At 51.6% G+C, this 17745-nt stretch overlaps 1 protein-coding gene across 1 annotated transcript in view; it reads left to right on the forward strand.

The window, feature by feature from the left end:
* Positions 1-17745, forward strand: part of VAV1 (vav guanine nucleotide exchange factor 1) — a 62520-nt gene that overhangs the window by 28463 nt on the left and 16312 nt on the right. The window contains exons 2-15 of the mRNA XM_036313922.1: positions 11079-11195; positions 11657-11715; positions 11833-11901; positions 12071-12179; positions 12271-12366; positions 13546-13614; positions 13824-13927; positions 14488-14587; positions 15148-15243; positions 15475-15543; positions 16033-16119; positions 16222-16307; positions 16714-16846; positions 17166-17275. Coding sequence (XP_036169815.1) covers positions 11079-11195; positions 11657-11715; positions 11833-11901; positions 12071-12179; positions 12271-12366; positions 13546-13614; positions 13824-13927; positions 14488-14587; positions 15148-15243; positions 15475-15543; positions 16033-16119; positions 16222-16307; positions 16714-16846; positions 17166-17275 — 1304 coding nt within the window. The remainder of the gene's footprint in view (positions 1-11078; positions 11196-11656; positions 11716-11832; positions 11902-12070; positions 12180-12270; positions 12367-13545; positions 13615-13823; positions 13928-14487; positions 14588-15147; positions 15244-15474; positions 15544-16032; positions 16120-16221; positions 16308-16713; positions 16847-17165; positions 17276-17745) is intronic.

A 17745-nucleotide genomic window follows, 5' to 3' on the forward strand; every position in this document is an offset into this window, starting at 1 on the left:
GGGTAGGGCCAATTGGGGGGTTGGGGCACTTCCCCCTATCACACTCAAGGCAGGGTCGATAGGGAGGTTGTGGTACCACCCCCTGTCACGCACAGAGCAGGGCCGATCAGGGGGTTGGGGTGCTGCCCCCTGTCACGCACAGAGCAGGGCCCATCAGGGGGTTGGGGAGCTCCCCCTTGTCACACACAGAGCAGGGCCCATCAGGGGGGTTGGGGAGCTCCCCCCTGTCACACACAGAGCAGGCCCCATCAGGGGGTTGAGGAGCTCACCCCTGTCACTCACAGAGTAGGGGCAATAGGGGAGTTGGGGGACCGCCCCCTGTCACACACAGAGCAGGGCAGATCAGGGGGTTGGGGCGCCACCCTCTATCACCCACAGAGCAGGGCCCATCAGGGGGTTGGGGCGCTGCCACTGTCACACTCAGGGCAGGGCCGATGGGGAGGTTATGGCTCTACCCCGTCACACACAGAGCAGGGCCCGTGGGGGTGGGGGGGTTGGGGCACTGCACCCTGTCACACACAGAGCCACAGGGTGATCAGGGGGTTGGGGAGCTCCCCCGTATCAGGCACAGAGCAGGGCTGATCAGGAGGTTGGGGTGCCTTCCCCTGTCATGAACAGAGCAGGGCCAATAGGGAGGTTGTGGCCCCACCCCCTGTCACACACAGAGCCGCAGGGCAATCAGGGGGTTTGGGCGCTGCCCCCTGTCACGCTGATCCTGGTGCTGGGAGGCATATTACCATTTTACTATATAGGATAGAGGCCTGGTGCACATGTGGGGGCCGGCTGGTTTTCCCTGAAGGGTGTCCAGGGTCAGGGTGGGGGTCCCCACTGGGATGCCTGGCCAGCCTGGGTGAGGGGCTAAGGGCTGTTTGCAGCTGATCACACACCCTTCAGAGTGGGGGTTCCCACTGGGGTGCCTGGCCAGCCTGGGTGAGGGGATGATGGCTGTTTGCAGCTGGTCACACACCCTTCAGGGTGGGGGTCCCGAATGGGGTGCCTGGCCAGACTGGGTGAGGGGCTGAGGGCTGTTTTCAGGCTGGGACTGAAGCTCCCAACTGCTCCTTTTTTTCTTTTTTTTTTTATTCTGGGCCAGCTTTAGCTTTGGCTCCAGCTCTGAGGCTTCTGCTGCTGAAAGAAGGTATCTGATTTGTTTCGGTTCTATAATTGAAACAATGTATAACTCCAGCTCTAAGATCCCGGCCTCACTGAAAGCAGGTTTCTGGGGTTTTGTTTAGCTTCTATATTCGTTACAATGTTTCTTAAACTGCAGGCTCAGAGGCTGGCAAGGCAGGCAGGGAGCGTTGGTTTCCTCCGTCACTAAAGCAAGCAAGCCTCATGTTAGTTTCAAGCTGCCTGGCTGCCGGCTGCCATCTTGGCTGGCAGTTAATTTGCATATCTCGCTGATTAGCCAATGGGAAGGGTAGCGGTCGTACGCCAATTACCATGTTTCTCTTTTATTAGATAGGGTACTGACTATATTCCCTGTGCTGCACTTTACATCCCCATGACTATTTTGTAACTGCCAATTTGTACTTCCTACTCCCTTCATCTTTTTCACCCAGCCCCCAACTCCTTTCCCTCTGGCAACCATCAGTCTGTTTTCTGTATCTATGAGTTTGTTTCTGTTTTGTTTGCTCATTTGTTTTTCAGATCCACCCATAAGAGAAAGCATATGGTATTTGTCTTTCTCCGACTTACTTCACTTGGCATAATAGTTGCATTGTTTTATTAATGCTGGTTATTTATCTGTACATTCCTTTTGGCTTTCTGTGTTCACAATCCTGTAATCTACAGGAATGACCATGTATTTCTTTCTCTTCTTCCTCCATCCTGCGCTGCAGTGCAGGCAAAGAGCTGCAATACGCCGGGGAATAAAAATGGTAACAGCGGGCACCCCTGACTTGGTTCTGATTTGATTTTGCAGGGGATCCTTTTAACATTTCACTATTCAGCATAATGTTTTGCTTCTTATTTAAAACAACGGCTTAAGGTTTTTTTAGAAGATGCTTTTTTTTTTTCTTCTTTTTTTTTCTTTTTTTTTTAATTAAATCTTTATTGTTCAGATTATTACATTTGTTCCTCTTTTTTTTCCCCCCATAACTCCCCTCCTCCCAGTTCCCGCCCCACCCTCCGCCCTCACTCCCCACCCACTGTCCTCATCCATAGGTGCACGATTTTTGTCCAGTCTCTTCCCGCATCTCCCACACCCCTTTCCCCCCCAGGAATAGTCAGTCCATTCCCTTTCTATGTCCCTGATTCTATTATAATCAACAGTTCATTCTGTTCATCAGATTATTTATTCACTTGATTCTTAGATTCACTTGTTGATAGATGCATATTTGTTGTTCATAATTTGTATCTTTACCTTTTTCTTCCTCTTCCTCTTCTTAAAGGATACCTTTCAGCATTTCATATAATCCTGGTTTGGTGGTGATGAACTCCTTTAGCTTTTCCTTATCTGTGAAGCTCTTTATCTGACCTTCAATTCTGAATGATAGCTTTGCTGGATAAAGTAATCTTGGTTGTAGGTTCTTGGTATTCATCACTTTGAATATTTCTTGCCACTCCCTTCTGGCCTGCAAAGTTTCTGTTGAGAAATCAGCTGACAGTTGTATGGGTATTCCCTTGTAGGTAACTGAGTTTCTTTCTCTTGCTGTTTTTAAGATTCTCTCTTTATCTTTTGCTCTTGGCATTTTAATGATGATGTGTCTTGGTGTGGTCCTCTTTGGATTCCTTTTGTTTGGGATTCTCCGCGCTTCTTGGACCTGTAAGTCCATTTCTTTCACCAGGTGGGGGAAGTTTTCTGTCATTATTTCTTCAAATAGGTTTTCAATATCTTGCTCTCTCTCATCTTCTGGCACCCCTATAATTCTGATGTTGGTACACTTGAAGCTGTCCCAGAGGCTCCTTACACTATCCTCGCATTTTTGGATTCTTTTTTCATTTTGCTTTTCCAGTTGGGTGTTTTTTGCTTCCTCGCATTTCAAATCATTGACTTGATTCTTGCGCTCCTCTGGTCTGCTGTCGGGAGTCTGTATAATATTTTTTATTTCAGTCCGTGTATGCTTAATTTCTAGTTGGTTCCCCAATATAAGATCGAGGGTCTCATTAGTTTTCTTGTAGATCTCATTAAGTTTATCGGCGGCTTCTAAACAGTTCTTGAGAGACCTTAAAAGTGTGGTTCTGAACTCTATATCTTCCATTGACAATTTTGTCCTGTTTCTTTGTCTCCGCATTTTGTTATGCTTTCTTGGTGCACCCCCTAGTGGTCTTTGTTCGCAGTCTTATAGTTAAACCTTGATTGTTGTAGCTAATACCAGGGAGGGTTTGACCTCCAGGCCAAGTGGCTATGAGAATCAGCTGTGTCAGCAGTGAGAGAACTTCTGTCCTCTAGGGAGGTGCTAATCTGGCATTTGCCTGAGGCTATCCGGCAAAAGCCTCTGTGCAGGGCTTGGGCGGGGCGGGTCACACAGGATCAACAGGGTGGGCCAGAGAGAGCAGTTATGGCGGCTCTCAGTCCTGTCCCCAGGGGCTCTGCCTCTCTGAGTCCCAGCACCCGCTGCAAAGCTCAGAGAGAAAGCTGCGCTCGCTCTGACCGAAGCCAGACAGTCCCACTTCTCCCGTTTGAGTCTGGGTCCCTAAAGACTCGCCCGGATCTGGAGCTCAGAGTCTGCGACTCCCTCCCGATTGAAAACGCCAACCGCGCCCTCCGCCGCCAGCCCGCTCGGCGCACTCCGCACCTCAGAATTTGACTTCAGCACTGCGCCTCCTCTGAGTGTCCGTATGCGTTTCTCTTTCCTCCTAGTTGTAGGACTTCCACTCAGCCAGCGTTCCTGTGGTTCTGGGTGATGTCCCTTCCGTTTTTTGGTTTCACTTTTGAAGTAGTTGTTCAAAGCAGCAAACTCCGGCGTTAACCTATGCCGCCATCTTGGTTCTCCTAGAAGATGCTTTTTTTAAAAATCAGGTTGTAGAAGTTCCTTTCCATTCCTACTTTGCCAAGAGTAGTTTTCTCTCTCTCTTTGTCAGGAATGGATGGTAACTTGCTGCTCTGACTTTTATGTATCTCTCAACTGTGGCTAATCTCTGTTGGCAGAGAGAGAACAGGTCTAGCCACAATGTAATGGCACCGTTTATGTCATATTTATATCATATTACATTGGCTTTGGTTTACAGCAAATGATCCAATTTTGATGACAGGATGCAAAGTTCTCTTTTTTAATACATCTATTTAAGTTAAAGTAATTCAAAGTCCCTGCTTCATAGAGAATGGGTTAGATAGCCTGGGGATGTAGCAATAATGGAGAAGAGGCGATCTGTGAAATACACTGTGTACTGAGTTGATTCGTATGTGCTGTTAAGGCCCAGTACTCTAAGTCACGCTGCCAGCACTTGCATCTTGGCAGTCTGACTCTGCCTCAGTTTCCTTATCTGTAAAATGAGGGTAAGGATAGTGCTTACCTTGCAGGACTGATGTGAGGATTCCATTTCATCTATCTATCAATGGGTTGATAGATGGAGAGAGAGAGAGAGAGAGAGAGAGAGACTCATAGAAGCAGAGAGCAGTAGCACGGTGGTTGCAAAAGGATACAGCCTTGCAGTAATGGAGGATGATAGAGATGTAACATCCAGGCATGAAGACTGTCCTTAATAACATTATCGATAACACTGGACATATGCTAAGAGAGAAGGTTTCGGGGGCATTTATCATACACCAAAACATGGCGATTGTGAGATGATAATGTGAATTAGCGGGACTGCAGTCACTTCACTGTGAATATCCAATCATCATGTTGTACTTATATCTCTATATAACTTATCTTAAAGTATTTGATTTTAATAAATACTTAGATAGTGCTGGGGATCGCGCGCATACATGACTGGTGGTCATGCAAGGCAGTGAGATGCTGTGATTTGGAAAGCCGTCTCTAGATTCACAGCATCCTGGAGCTTCGTTTCACAAAGTCTCTGTGGCTTTCCTCTTGCTGTTCATAATCTTGGCCAGCGTTCTTTCCTCCTCCCAGCCTGCTTCCTCATAAGGAAAATGGGCATTAAAAACTCACAGGGTTTCCCTGGCTTGTGTTTCAGATTTGATTCCCGGTCAAGGGCATGTGTCTGGGTTGCAAGTTCGATCCCCAGACAGGTCAGGGCTCGTGCAGGAGGCAGCCAGTCGATGTGTCTCCCATCAATGTTTCTCTCTCTCCCTCCCCCTCCCTCCTTCCTTTCGATTCTCTCTAAAAACCAATGGAAAACATATCCTTGGGTGAGGATTAACTAACTAACTAAATAAATAAATAATAAATAAAAACTCACAGGGTTGTCATGAGAACGGAATAAATCTAACGGCCAACCACAGGTAACAGGTGGCTAAAAATGCCAATGTTATTGTAGAATCACAGAGTGGGGTTAGCAGGGACCCAGAAATCACTTGTGGAGCTTGTTAAAAGACAGATTTCCAGGCCTCATCGCCACCCATCCATTCAACAAATATTTCTTCAGGGTCCTCTACACTATTCGAAGTGCTGGGCATCTACCAAGGAACAGAACAGTGATCCTGCCCTCCTAAAAGGGACATTTTATTTGGGGGAGGTGAACAGTAAAGCACAGAGTGGAAGAAGGTTGCAATTTTACATAGAGCGCTCAGAGGGGGCCTCCTGGAGAAGGTGACCTTTGAGCGAAGACCTGAAGAAGGTGCAAGGAACCTGGTGGACACCAGCGTGTCCGAGTTGGCCAGGCTGCCACAGCAACATCCACAGACGTGGGATTTCTACAGCAGGAATTTATTTCTTAATAAATTTATTCCTCTCTGGAGACTGGAAGTCCAAATCAAGGCATAAGTGGGTTTGGTGTCTTCCGCGGCTTCTGTCCTCGGCTTGCAGATGCCTGCCTTCCCCCTGTGTCCTCACGGGATTTTTCCTCTGTGCATATCTGGGTCCCGATCTCTTCCTATGAGGATTCCAATCCTATTGGATTCGAGCCCACCCCAGTGATCTCCTTTCACCTCAGCTACCTCTTTAAAGGCTCTGTCTCCAAACACAGCCCCATTCTGATGTCCTGGGGGTTAAAACATCAACATGTGAATTTTGAGGGATACAAGTCAGTCCATAACACAGGGAAAAGTACCTTCCAAGGAGCCAGCGTAATGAGCCCTGGGGCAGGACTGTGCCTGGCGTGTTGGAGGAACTGTGAGGAGGCCCCTGTGGCTGGAGCGGAGTGAATGGGGGGAGAGGCAGGAGGTGAGAGCCGAGAGGTGATGCGGGAGGTCATGCAGGTCTCGTGGACTCGGGGAGAATGTAGGCTTTTACCCTGAGGGAGGTGGGAGCCCTGGAGGGCTGTGGGCAGAGGAGGGATGGACCTAACTCAGGTGTCCACAGACTGAGTAGGTATGAGGGGGAAGAACCTGGAAGATGCACTTTTTTAATTGAGATATAATTCATATACCATAAAATTCGCCATTTTAAAGTGTACAATTCAGTGGTTTTTAATATATTCACAAAATTGTACAGCTATCACTACTATCTAATTCCAGGACATTTTCATCATCCCCCAAAGAAACCTTATCCCCATTAGCAGTCAACCCCAATTCTCCCCTCCCCAGCCCCTGGCAACCACTAACCCATTTCCTGTCTCTGCGGATCTGCCTGTTCTGAACATGTCACAGAAATGGAATCACACACGGTGTGGCCTTTGAGTCTGGCTTCTCTCACTGAGCATCATGTGTTCAGAGTCCATCCATGTAGTGAGCGTCAGTGCCTCACTCCTTTTTAGGCTGAGTCATATTCCAGTGAGGATTTGCCTGTTCTGGACATTTCGTATGAACGCGATCACATAATACGTGGTTTTGGGAGACTCCTTTAGCCAGCTCTCCTGGTGAACCTGCTCCAGAAATGTTGGTCATGGGAGAGGCCAGCTCTTCACGCTAGGGGAGGCTGCTGTTCGGGAGATTGGTTAGAAATCTATAGTATCTGAGGGACCGTCGAGAGAGCTGAGCCCTTTGGGACATTTGAATTGAGCTGATGTTTGGCAAATGCAAGGGCACGAGGGCTTGTTTATAACAGAGCCAAATACCCTCCAAACCAGTGTGACAACCTGCGTGTCTGATGCTGATGTCTTTTGGTTGCAAGTCACAGCAACCCATCCCAAACTGGTGTAATCAACAAAGGAATACGTCGGCTCATAACCTGGAAGAGTTCAGGGGCATTTCATTTAGATGGAAACATACAAGATGTGGCCATTTGTGTCTGGCTCCTTTCACTCAGTCTCCTGTTTTTGAAGGTATCCACTTTGTGTATTAGTACTGCCCCCCCCCCTTTTTTTTTAAGATTTCAGAGAGGAAAGAAGAGGGAGATAGAAATATCAATGAAGAGAGAGAATAATTGATTGGCTGCCTCCTGCACGCCTGCTACTGGGGATTGAGCCCAAAAACCTGGCATGTGCCCTTGACCAGAATTGAACCTGGGACCCTTCAGTCTGCAGGCCAACACTCTATCCACTGAGCCAAAATGGCTAGGGCTAAAGATTTTTAAAAATTGTTTTTCAGAGAGAGAGAAACATTGATGTGAGAGCACAACATTGATTAGCTGCCTCCTGCACGCTCTCTAATGGGGATTGAGCCCACAACCCAGGCATGTGCCCTGACCAGGAATCGAACCAGCAACCGTCCAGTACATGAGACAATGCCCAACCAACTGACACACATCAGCCAGGGCAACTTTGCCCTTTTTTATGGTTGAATAATGTCCCATTGTATGGATATACCTCATTTTGTTTATCCATTTATCAGTGGATGGACATAGGTAAATTCAAGAGATAGAAAGCAAACTAGCGGTTGCCAAGAGGAAGGGAGAAGAGTAGGGAATGGAAAGTAACTGCTTAATGGGTACTGAGTTTCCTTTTGGGGTGATAAAAATGTCTTAGAACTGGGGTGATAGCTGCAAATGTACTAAATGCCACTGTAGTGTATACTTCAAAATGATTGTTAAACTTTTTCTTTGTGGTAAAATATATATCATTCATATATATATATATATATATATATATATATATATATATATTAGAGGCCCAATGCATGAAATTCATGCAAGGGGGGCTTGGCCCTCGCAGCTTGCCTTGGCCCTCGTCCGGAAGGTCATCTGGAAGGGTGTCTGGAAGGTCATTTGGCTGTCTGGTCTAATTAGCATATTACACTTTTATTATTATAGATTTATATATAACTAACATGATATAAATATGTTTTATAAATAAAATATGTATCAAAATATATTAATGACTAGAGGCCCGGTGCACAAAAATTTGTGCACTTGGGGGGGGGAGGGGGGCCCCTCAGCCCGGCCTGTGCCCTCTCACAGTCTGGGACCCCTTGGGAGATAACGACCTGCTGGCTTGGGCCTGCTCCCGGGTGGCAGAGGGCAGGCCCAATCCCTAGGTGCAGCCCCTGGTTGGGCTCAGAGCAGGGCCGATTGGGGAGTTGGGGCACCGCCCCCTGTCATGCACAGAGCAGGGCGATCGGGAGGTTGTGAAGCCACCCTCAGTCACGCTCAGGGTAGGGCCGATTGGGGGGTTGGGGCACTGTCCCCTGTCACACTCAAGGCAGGGTCAATGGGGAGGTTGTGGCACCACCCCCTGTCACGCACAGAGCAGGGCCAATCAGGGGGTTGGGGCACTGCCCCCTGTCACTCACAGAGCAGGGCCCATCAGGGGGGTTGGGGCTCTGTACCCTGTCACGCACAGAGCAGGGCCAATCAGGGGGTTGGGGCGCTGCCCCCTGTCACGCACAGAGCAGGGCCGATCAGGGGGTTGGGGTGCCGCCACTCTCACACTCAGGGCAGGGCCGATGGGGAGGTTATGGCTCTACCCCATCACACACAGAGCAGGGCCCGTGGGGGAGGCGGGGGTTGGGGCGCCGCACCCTGTCACACACAGAGCCGCAGGGCAATCAGGGGGTTGGGGAGCTCCCCCCTATCAGGCACAGAGCAGGGCTGATCAGGGGGTTGGGGCACCTTCCCCTGTCACGAACAGAGCAGGGTGGATAGGGAGGTTGTGGCCCCGCCCCCTGTCACGCTGATCCCAGTGCCGGGAGGCATATTACCCTTTTACTATATAGGGTAGAGGCCTGGTGCACGGGTGGGGGCCGGCTGGTTTGCCGTGAAGGGTGTCCTGGATCAGGGTGGGGGTCCCCACTGGGGTGCCTGGCCAGCCTGGGTGAGGGTATGATGGCTGTTTGCAGCTGGTCACACACCCTTCAGGGTGGGGGTCCCCACTGGGGTGCCTGGCCAATCTGGGTGAGGGGCTGAGGGCTGTTTTCAGGCTGGGGGTGACTGAAGCTCCCAACCGCTCCTTTTTTTCTTTTCTTTTTTTTTATTTATTCTGGGCCAGCTTTAGCTTTGAGGCTTGGCTCCAGCTCTTAGGCCTCCACTGCTGAAAGTAGGTTTCTGGCCTTTGCTTACAATGTTGCAATCCTGCTGGCTGAAGCCCAGCGGACTAAAGCAGGTTTCTGGGGTTTTGTTTAGCTTCTATATTTGTTACATAGTTGCTTAGAGTTGCAGCTCTGAGGCCTGCAGCGGCAGGCAGGGAACGTTGGAGTCCTCCGTCACTGAAGCAAGCAAGCCTCATGTTAGTTTCAAGCTGCCTGGCTGCTGGCCGCCATCTTGGCTGGCAGTTAATTTGCATATCACCCTGATTAGCCAATGGGAAGGGTAGCGGTCGTACGCTAATTACCATGTTTCTCTTTTATTAGATAGGATATGTAAATAAAATGACCATTTATCATTTTAACCATTTGTGAGTATATAATTCAGTGGCATTAAATACATTCACATTGTTGTGTGACCGTCACCCCTATATCCAAAACTTTTTCATCATTCAAAACTGAAACTCTGTGCCCATTAAACACTAACTCCCATCCCCCTCCCCCAGCCCCTGGCTACCACCATCTACTTCCTGTCTCTGTGGATTTGACTCCTCTAGGGATCTCATATGAGTGAAATCATACAGTATTTGTCCTTATGTGTTTGGCTTATTCCACCAAGCATAATGTTTCAAGGTTCATCCATGTGGTAGCATAAATCAAAACCTCATTCCTTTTGAATGGCTGAATAATATTCATTTGCATTTATTATAGCCCTAGAGGCCCGGCGCATGAAATTTGTGTACTGCTGGGGGGGGGGGGTGTCCCTTAGCTCATCCTGCTCCCTCTCACAGTCCAGGAGCCCTCAGGGGATGTCCTACTGATACGTAGACCCGCTCCCCATGGGCCTCCCTCTGTGGGAGGCAACCGGGCTGATCAGGGGATGGCGCCACCCCCATCACCCGCTGCTGCTGCCACTGCGGCCGCCACAGCTACCAAGGTGTTTTCATCAACACAGACTCCAGTCCCTTCACCACGAGAAAATGACAACTGTCTTTAGGCATTTTCAAGATGTCTCTTTCATGGGATATGACATTTCTTTCTTCTTTTTTTTATCCTCACCTGAGGATATTTTTCCATTGATTTTTAGAGAGCATGGAAGAGAGAGAGAAAGACAAAGAGAAACATCAGTGTGAGAGGGACACTTTGATTGGTTGCCTCCTGCATGAGCCCTGACCTGGGCCCCGGCCAGGGAGGAACCTGCAACCTAGGTACATGCCCTTGATCAGATTTGAACCCGGCCCCGCTGTGGGTTTGTGTCTCCACTCACTCCGGCCCCAGCAGCCCAGCGCCATAGTGGGGCTGGGGCTGGGGGCCGGCCCCCCGTGTGTTGTTCTCTCAGACTCCGGGCCGCGCCCGGCCCCTTCTCCTGAGCTGGTCATGACCGTTATAGCGTCCTGGCCTAATTTGCATATTACTTCATTTTATATATATATATATATATAGAAGATGTTTGGTTACCAGTTCGTGGTTAACTTTATGTCATGTGAACTAAAAAAATTGAGGGGTAGCTCTGGCTTCAGGGACAGCTTGGTCTTTATCAGAAGAGGGGGTGGCTTACTGAGGGGGCTGTGCTTTAGGCTTCCCTTCCGAGCGGGTCACCAAGTCAGACTGCAGGGGCTCAGCTTCTCCCCGTCCCATTATGTTCCCCCCCTCATTACTGTTCTGCCCACAGTTCCTGTGCCTTAAGAACATCCGCACCTTCTTGTCTACCTGCTGTGAGAAGTTTGGCCTCAAGAGGAGTGAGCTCTTTGAGGCCTTTGACCTCTTCGATGTGCAGGATTTCGGGAAGGTGAGCTGGGCACATAGAGCCCACAGATTGGGTTTGAGTTTATTTCCATGAACATCGACACCAGGCAGGCTATGAGCAGGTAGGGGAAGGACCGATGTGCCCTACCAGATCCAAGTGCAGAGAGTCTGGCTTAGGAGGCGTGGAATCGGGTGCGAGTCCCTGCTTCACCACTTGCTGTGTAACCTCAGATATGTGGCCGCACCTCTCTGAGTCCTAGGGAGTAATATCATCCCATCCTCTTTGAGTGCTTATGGGAATTAAACAGAATAACAGGAACGCTGGCATGCTGACATGGGGGGATGGGAAGGTGGAGGACATCCTGATTTAGGCTCCCAGAGGCCTGAGGGCGGGAGTGGGGGGGTGTCTAGTCAAGGTGCAGCCTCAGCTACTTGGAGTGCAAGGCTGTTCTGGCATGTGGGTGGGCCAGGGGCTTGCTGAGCAAAACACGGCACTCGTCACAGGTCATCTACACCCTGTCCGCCCTGTCCTGGACCCCGATTGCCCAGAACAAGGGGATCATGTGAGTAACCACTGAGGTGACAGACAGCTTTGGGCTGACCCTGTCCTCCCCGTCCTTGAAACTCCCCTCCCCACCTGGCCCTCCGGCCTCTGGCTCACACCATCCTGGCTCCCCCAGGCCCTTCCCCACGGAGGAGGAGAGTGTGGGGGATGAAGACATCTACAGCGGCCTGTCCGACCAGATTGAGTGAGTGTCTACACCAGGCCCTGCCCAGGGGGTCTGAGGGGCCAGGAGGTCTCAGGGGGACATGATCCTGCCCTTGGGGTTTAAGGGGCCACCGCTTTGATCTGGGAGGGGCCTGGGGGGTCCCTGGCCTGGGGGCCCCTGAGGCCCTGCCTGACTCTGCGTCCTGCAGCGACACCGTGGAGGAGGATGAGGACCTGTATGACTGCGTGGAGAACGAGGAGGCTGAGGGCGACGAGATCTATGAGGACCTCATGCGCTCGGAGCCGGTGCCCATGCCGGTGTGTGGGGGTGAAGGACTGGGCCTGGATGGGTGCACAGCAAAGGGCAGTCCCGGGTCCCCCAACACCGGCCTCTCCTCCCCGCTCTCAGCCCAAGATGACAGATTATGACAAGCGGTGCTGCTGCCTGCGCGAGATCCAGCAGACGGAGGAGAAGTACACGGACACGCTAGGCTCCATCCAACAGGTGCGATGCCCCCACCCCGCCCCTGCCAGGCGCATGCGTGGGAGCAGGCGGCAGGTGCGTCCGCCTGTCCCGCACCTGTGGGGCCACGCCCTACTTGGTGTGTGTCTCTCTGCCTCCCTGGTTTTCTATGGCTTTCACCCTGTCTTGTTTCTCTCTCCATCTGTCTGTTTCCCTCTGTGTATCCTCATCTCTGTCTCCGTTATTGTCTTTGACTTTCTATTTTCTCTGTTTCCTCTGGCCATTGCTTTTTATTTTTTTTTTAGATATATTTTATTGATTTTTTACAGAGAGGAAGGGAGAGAGATAGAGAGTTAGAAACATCGATGAGAGAGAAACATCGATCAGCTGCCTCCTGCACATCCCCCACTGGGGATATGCCCGCAACCCAGGCACATGCCCTTGACTGGAATCGAACCCGGGACCCCTCAGTCCGCAGGCCGACGCTCCATCCACTGAGCCAAACCGGTTTCGGCAGGCCATTGCTTTTTAGACAGCTTCATTGAGCTGTACTTGCCATACCGTACAATTCACCCATGTAACATACACAATTCACTGGCTTCAGGTTTATACACAAGATTGTGCAACCATCGCCACTATTTAATTTGAGAACCTTTTCATCATCCCCCAAAGAAACCCCATACTCCTTATCCATCCCTCCCACTAAGTCCCCATCCTCCCCCAGCCCCTGGCAACCAGTAGTCTACTTTCTGTCTCTTTGAATTTGCCTATTTTGGCTATTTCCTATAAATGGGATCACACAATTTGTGGCCTCTTGTGTCTGGCTTCTCTCACTGAGCATCATGTGTTCAAGGTCCATCCCCGTTGCAGTGAGCGCCAGTCCTTCACTCCTTTTCATGGCTGAGTGACATTCCAGTGTGTGGATGGACCGCGTTTTGTTACCCACTGATGGACACTCGGGTTGTTCCCACTTGCAGCTGTTGTGAATAACTGCTGTGAACAGTCACGCACATGTTCGCTTGTGCGCATTCTTCATCTCTGTCTCTCTTTCTGCCTGCCTTTGTGTCCTTATCTCTGTCTTTTCTCTCTCCATATCGCTGTCTCTTTTTTTCTTGGTCTCTCTGTTCCCCCTCTCCAGCTCTGTCTCCCTGTCCCTGCCTCTCTGGGACGGGGCTGGAGACAGGGTCCCACCTCCCCCATCCCTCTCTCCCCTTCCTGCAGCACTTCATGAAGCCCCTGCAGCGGTTCCTCAAACCTGAAGACATAGAGATCATCTTCATCAACATCGAGGTACGCCGGCCTGTCCCCAGCCCCCCTGCCCCATCTGGCTCACCTGATCTCTGATTTCCCCTCCAGGGCTGCTGTCAGCCGGGAGCCATCTGCTGGCCCCGTCTGTCCCTAGAGTGTGGGGTTTGGGAATTGGGCAGCACGGGGCGAGTGGATGACCCTTCTCCTGAGCCCTAGGCTTCTGCCCGGCCCTCACCCCTCCCTCTGACTAGGACCTGCTTCGCGTGCACACTCACTTCCTGAAGGAGATGAAGGAAGCCCTGGCCACCACCAGTGCACCTACCCTCTACCAGGTCTTCATCAAATACAAGGAGAGGTGAGGCCAACCGGGATGCCTGAAGGTCACCCTGCCCTGCCCAGGCAGGGCGTTTGAGGGACTTTGCCTGTAGAGACCACTGGACAGGGAGGGTTTTTCTTTCTTTGCTCATGGGCAAGGGGCTACCCATCTCTGGTTCAATCTCTGGCTTTGCCTTTGACAAGCTGTGTGTGGTTCTGGGAAGTCACTTAATGTCTCTGTGCTTCTGCTCCCGTATCTGTAAAGTCCATGTGGTACAGGACTGGTCAATCAATACCTAAAGTGCTTAGCACAGGACCTGGCACTTGGTATGTACTCAATAAGTTTATTAAGTAAATGAACATTGAGCAGAGATGATTTGCCCAGTGCTAAGAGCTTCTTGTGCATGATCTTGTTTAATGTTATAATAACCCCGTTAAGGAAATGCTATTCTTATGCCCATTTTATAGACGGGGAGGTGGAGGCTCAACATCACACCGCTGGAAAGGGGTGGGCTGGGTGGGACTGACGTCCAGAGCTCCTGACCTTGGTGCCGGCCACCGTTACCTGTCCGGCCACTGCTACCTGTCCCCTTCCCGCAGGTTCCTCATCTATGGCCGCTACTGCAGCCAGGTGGAGTCGGCCAGCAAGCACCTGGACCGCGTAGCCAGCGCCCGGGAGGATGTACAGATGAAGCTGGAGGTCGGGGCCGGGCCCCAATGCGGGGGGTGCTCTCCCACTCCTTCATGGGTCCTGGGGCAGCAGGGAGGACACAGAGTAGGAGATGGCATCGCTTTCTGCTTCAGTGCAGCCAGGGATCTTCCCATTGGGGGTTTGGGGAAGGAGGTACTAGAGCAAGAGGAAATGGACTGAAGCACTGAGCCCTGACTCCAGGCTGAGGTCCTGACCCTGAGCTGAACTCTGACTCCAAACTGAACCCCAGCCCTGGGCTGAGCCCCAGTCCTGGCTGTGTACTAAGTCTGGGCTGAGCTCCAAATTCACACTGAGCTCTGACCTTGGACTCGCCCCCAACCTGGTCCCATGTGTGGTGGAAGCACAGAGAGGGCAGGGGTGGTGAGGAATACTGTGTGCCCCGTGCATCCAGCCTGTCGCTCCACCTCTCCCCAGCCCCACTCAGCTGGTGGGGCCTGGGCCTCCATCCCATGGCATTCTTCTTCAGGGGAGATAGGATGCTTCTCGCTCTAGAAAAATCCATACCTGCCTCCACCTCGTCTTGCTTATCTGGTTCTCTGATCCCCCAGGAATGTTCTCAGCGAGCAAACAATGGGCGGTTCACCTTGCGGGACCTGCTGATGGTGCCAATGCAGCGAGTGCTCAAGTACCACCTCCTTCTCCAGGTGCACAGTTGGGGACCTCCTAGGTCCAAAGATTATGGGCTTGGCATCTCTACCTCCCTGTGCCATAGGAGTGAGGGTGGGGCTGGCTTCTGGAGGCTGGACTCTAGGGCCCTCTGGGAGGGTCACTGGGACCATGCCTGGCCTCCTGGGACAGCAGGAGGAGGGAGAAGGATGGAAGGCCTGGGGGGAGAAGACAGGCCCAGGTGATGTCTGCCTCTGTGGGTCATGCAGGAGCTGGTGAAACACACGCAGGACGCAATGGAGAAGGAGAATCTGCGGCTCGCCCTGGATGCAATGAGGGTGAGTGGTCACACGCAGGGGTGTCAGTCACATGCATTCAGGACAGCATAGTGCAGTGCCACCCAGACACAGTCACATCCATGGGCAGCACCTCCCCCCACAGGGCCCCATGCCTGTGTGATCAGTTATTGACAGTGCCCTCCTGAGGACAATGACATGCTGTGGACACTGTCTTTTTAAAAATACATTTTTATTGATTTCAGGGAGGACAGGAGAGGGAGAGATAGAGACATCAATGATGAGAAATCATTGATCAGCTGCCTTCTGCATGCCTTTCACTGGGGATGGAGCCCGAAACCTGGGCATGTGCCCTGACCAGGAATCCAGCCATGACCTGCTGGTTCATAGGTCGATGCTGAGCCACACTGGACAGGCTGGACACTGATTTAAGACTCTTGCTGGCCCTGATGGGGGCTGACCCCTATCCCTGGCCAGTTAGGGGGCTGGGCTGGGTGAGGGTGCCCAGACTCACACCTGGCTAACCCTCAGGACTTGGCGCAGTGCGTGAATGAAGTCAAGCGGGACAATGAGACGCTGCGGCAGATCACCAACTTCCAGCTGTCTATTGAGAACCTGGTGAGGGGATGGGGCTGGGAGGGCCAGGGGTGTGGCCAGGCAGGGAGGGAGTTTGGTTTCCTCCTTGGTGGCCCCTTGCCGGATTCCTTGCCTGCTGCCTAGGACCAGTCTCTGGCCCACTATGGCCGGCCCAAGATCGATGGGGAACTCAAGATCACCTCTGTGGAGCGCCGCTCCAAGACAGACAGGTGGGCGAGGCCTGGGTGGGGGCGGGCCCAGGTTCTTAGGTAGGTCGGTGGGTGGAGTTAACACATCTGGGTGGAGCTTCCGCATGGGCGGAGCCAGGTTTCTAAGTAGGCATGTGGGTAGGACCACCCGGACCAGGGGGTGGAATCGAGATGGACAAGGCGAAGACAGCATTGTTGTGTGGAGCCAAGACCAGCAGATGGCCGGGCCAGCAGGGAACACATGGGTGAGGGCAAGATGGGCAGGTGGGCAGGCCAAGTTGGCCACGAAGAGAAGGGTAAGAGTCCTAGAATTGTAGGACCTAGATGGACAGCGGGGTGGACCTGGAGGGTGGAAGGAACCAGGCAGAGAGCTGGTCGGGACTCTTGGGAGAAGCCAGGCAGAAGCACCTGACCCAGCTGCTCCCAGGTACGCCTTCCTGCTCGACAAAGCCCTGCTCATCTGTAAGCGCCGAGGGGACTCCTACGACCTCAAGGACTTTGTGAACCTGCACAGCTTCCAGGTTCGAGATGACTCTTCGGGAGAGCGTGACAACAAGAAGGTGGGGTTCTGAGGCCAGAACTGGGGACCCCATTGCTGGGAAGCACCAGTGCTTGAGACACGCCTCTTGGCCTTTGCAATGCCCGTGAGCATTTGTCTCGGACGTGTGTGTGTGTGTGTGTGTGTGTGTGTGTGTGTGTGATTTTAGATATATGGGTGTGTCGTGGGCAACCCTTTGCCATGGTAAATGCATGTTTTCCTGGGGGCAGAGAGGCAGATACTGGACCCACCGTTTTCTCCTTACAGGGGTAGGGGTGGTGGGCATGTGGCTCCACCCTCTGCAGGGTGGGTACTTCATTCTGAACCCCTCTTCCCTGCAGTGGACTCACATGTTTCTCCTGATCGAGGACCAAGGTGCTCAGGGCTATGAGCTGTTCTTCAAGACGCGAGAACTGAAGAAGAAGTGGATGGAACAGTTCGAGATGGCCATGTGAGACCCCTCCTCCTCCATCCTTATACCCTCAGAGGACTCCCACAGGTGCAGGGACTGAGAGGCAATTCTATGCTCTTGTCTCACATCTTCTTTGACATTCTGTGGGACTACTCTGAACCTCAGTTTCACCATCTGGGAAATGGGAGGGACAGGCTGGAGGCTGCCTGCATCCCCAGAATGCCAAGGTTCTGTGCTAGCTTTGGTTACCAACCTAGAACTGTTTCCTCCTCTTCCTCCTCTTTTTTTTTTTAATTCTTCCCCTTGAAGTGAAATTCACATAACAAAAATTGAACCAATTTAAAATGTACAATTCAGTGGCATTTAGTGCATCACATTCTTGTGCAACCATGACCTCTAATTCCAAAACATTTTCATCCCCACCCCCGAAAGGAGACCCTGCACCCGTGAAGCAGCTACTCCCCAGTTTCCCCTCCAGCCCCTGGCAACCATCAGTCTGCTTTCTGTCT

The sequence above is a fragment of the Myotis myotis genome, unplaced genomic scaffold (genome assembly GCF_014108235.1).
Source record: "Myotis myotis isolate mMyoMyo1 unplaced genomic scaffold, mMyoMyo1.p scaffold_m19_p_6, whole genome shotgun sequence".
Taxonomy (NCBI): domain Eukaryota; kingdom Metazoa; phylum Chordata; class Mammalia; order Chiroptera; family Vespertilionidae; genus Myotis; species Myotis myotis.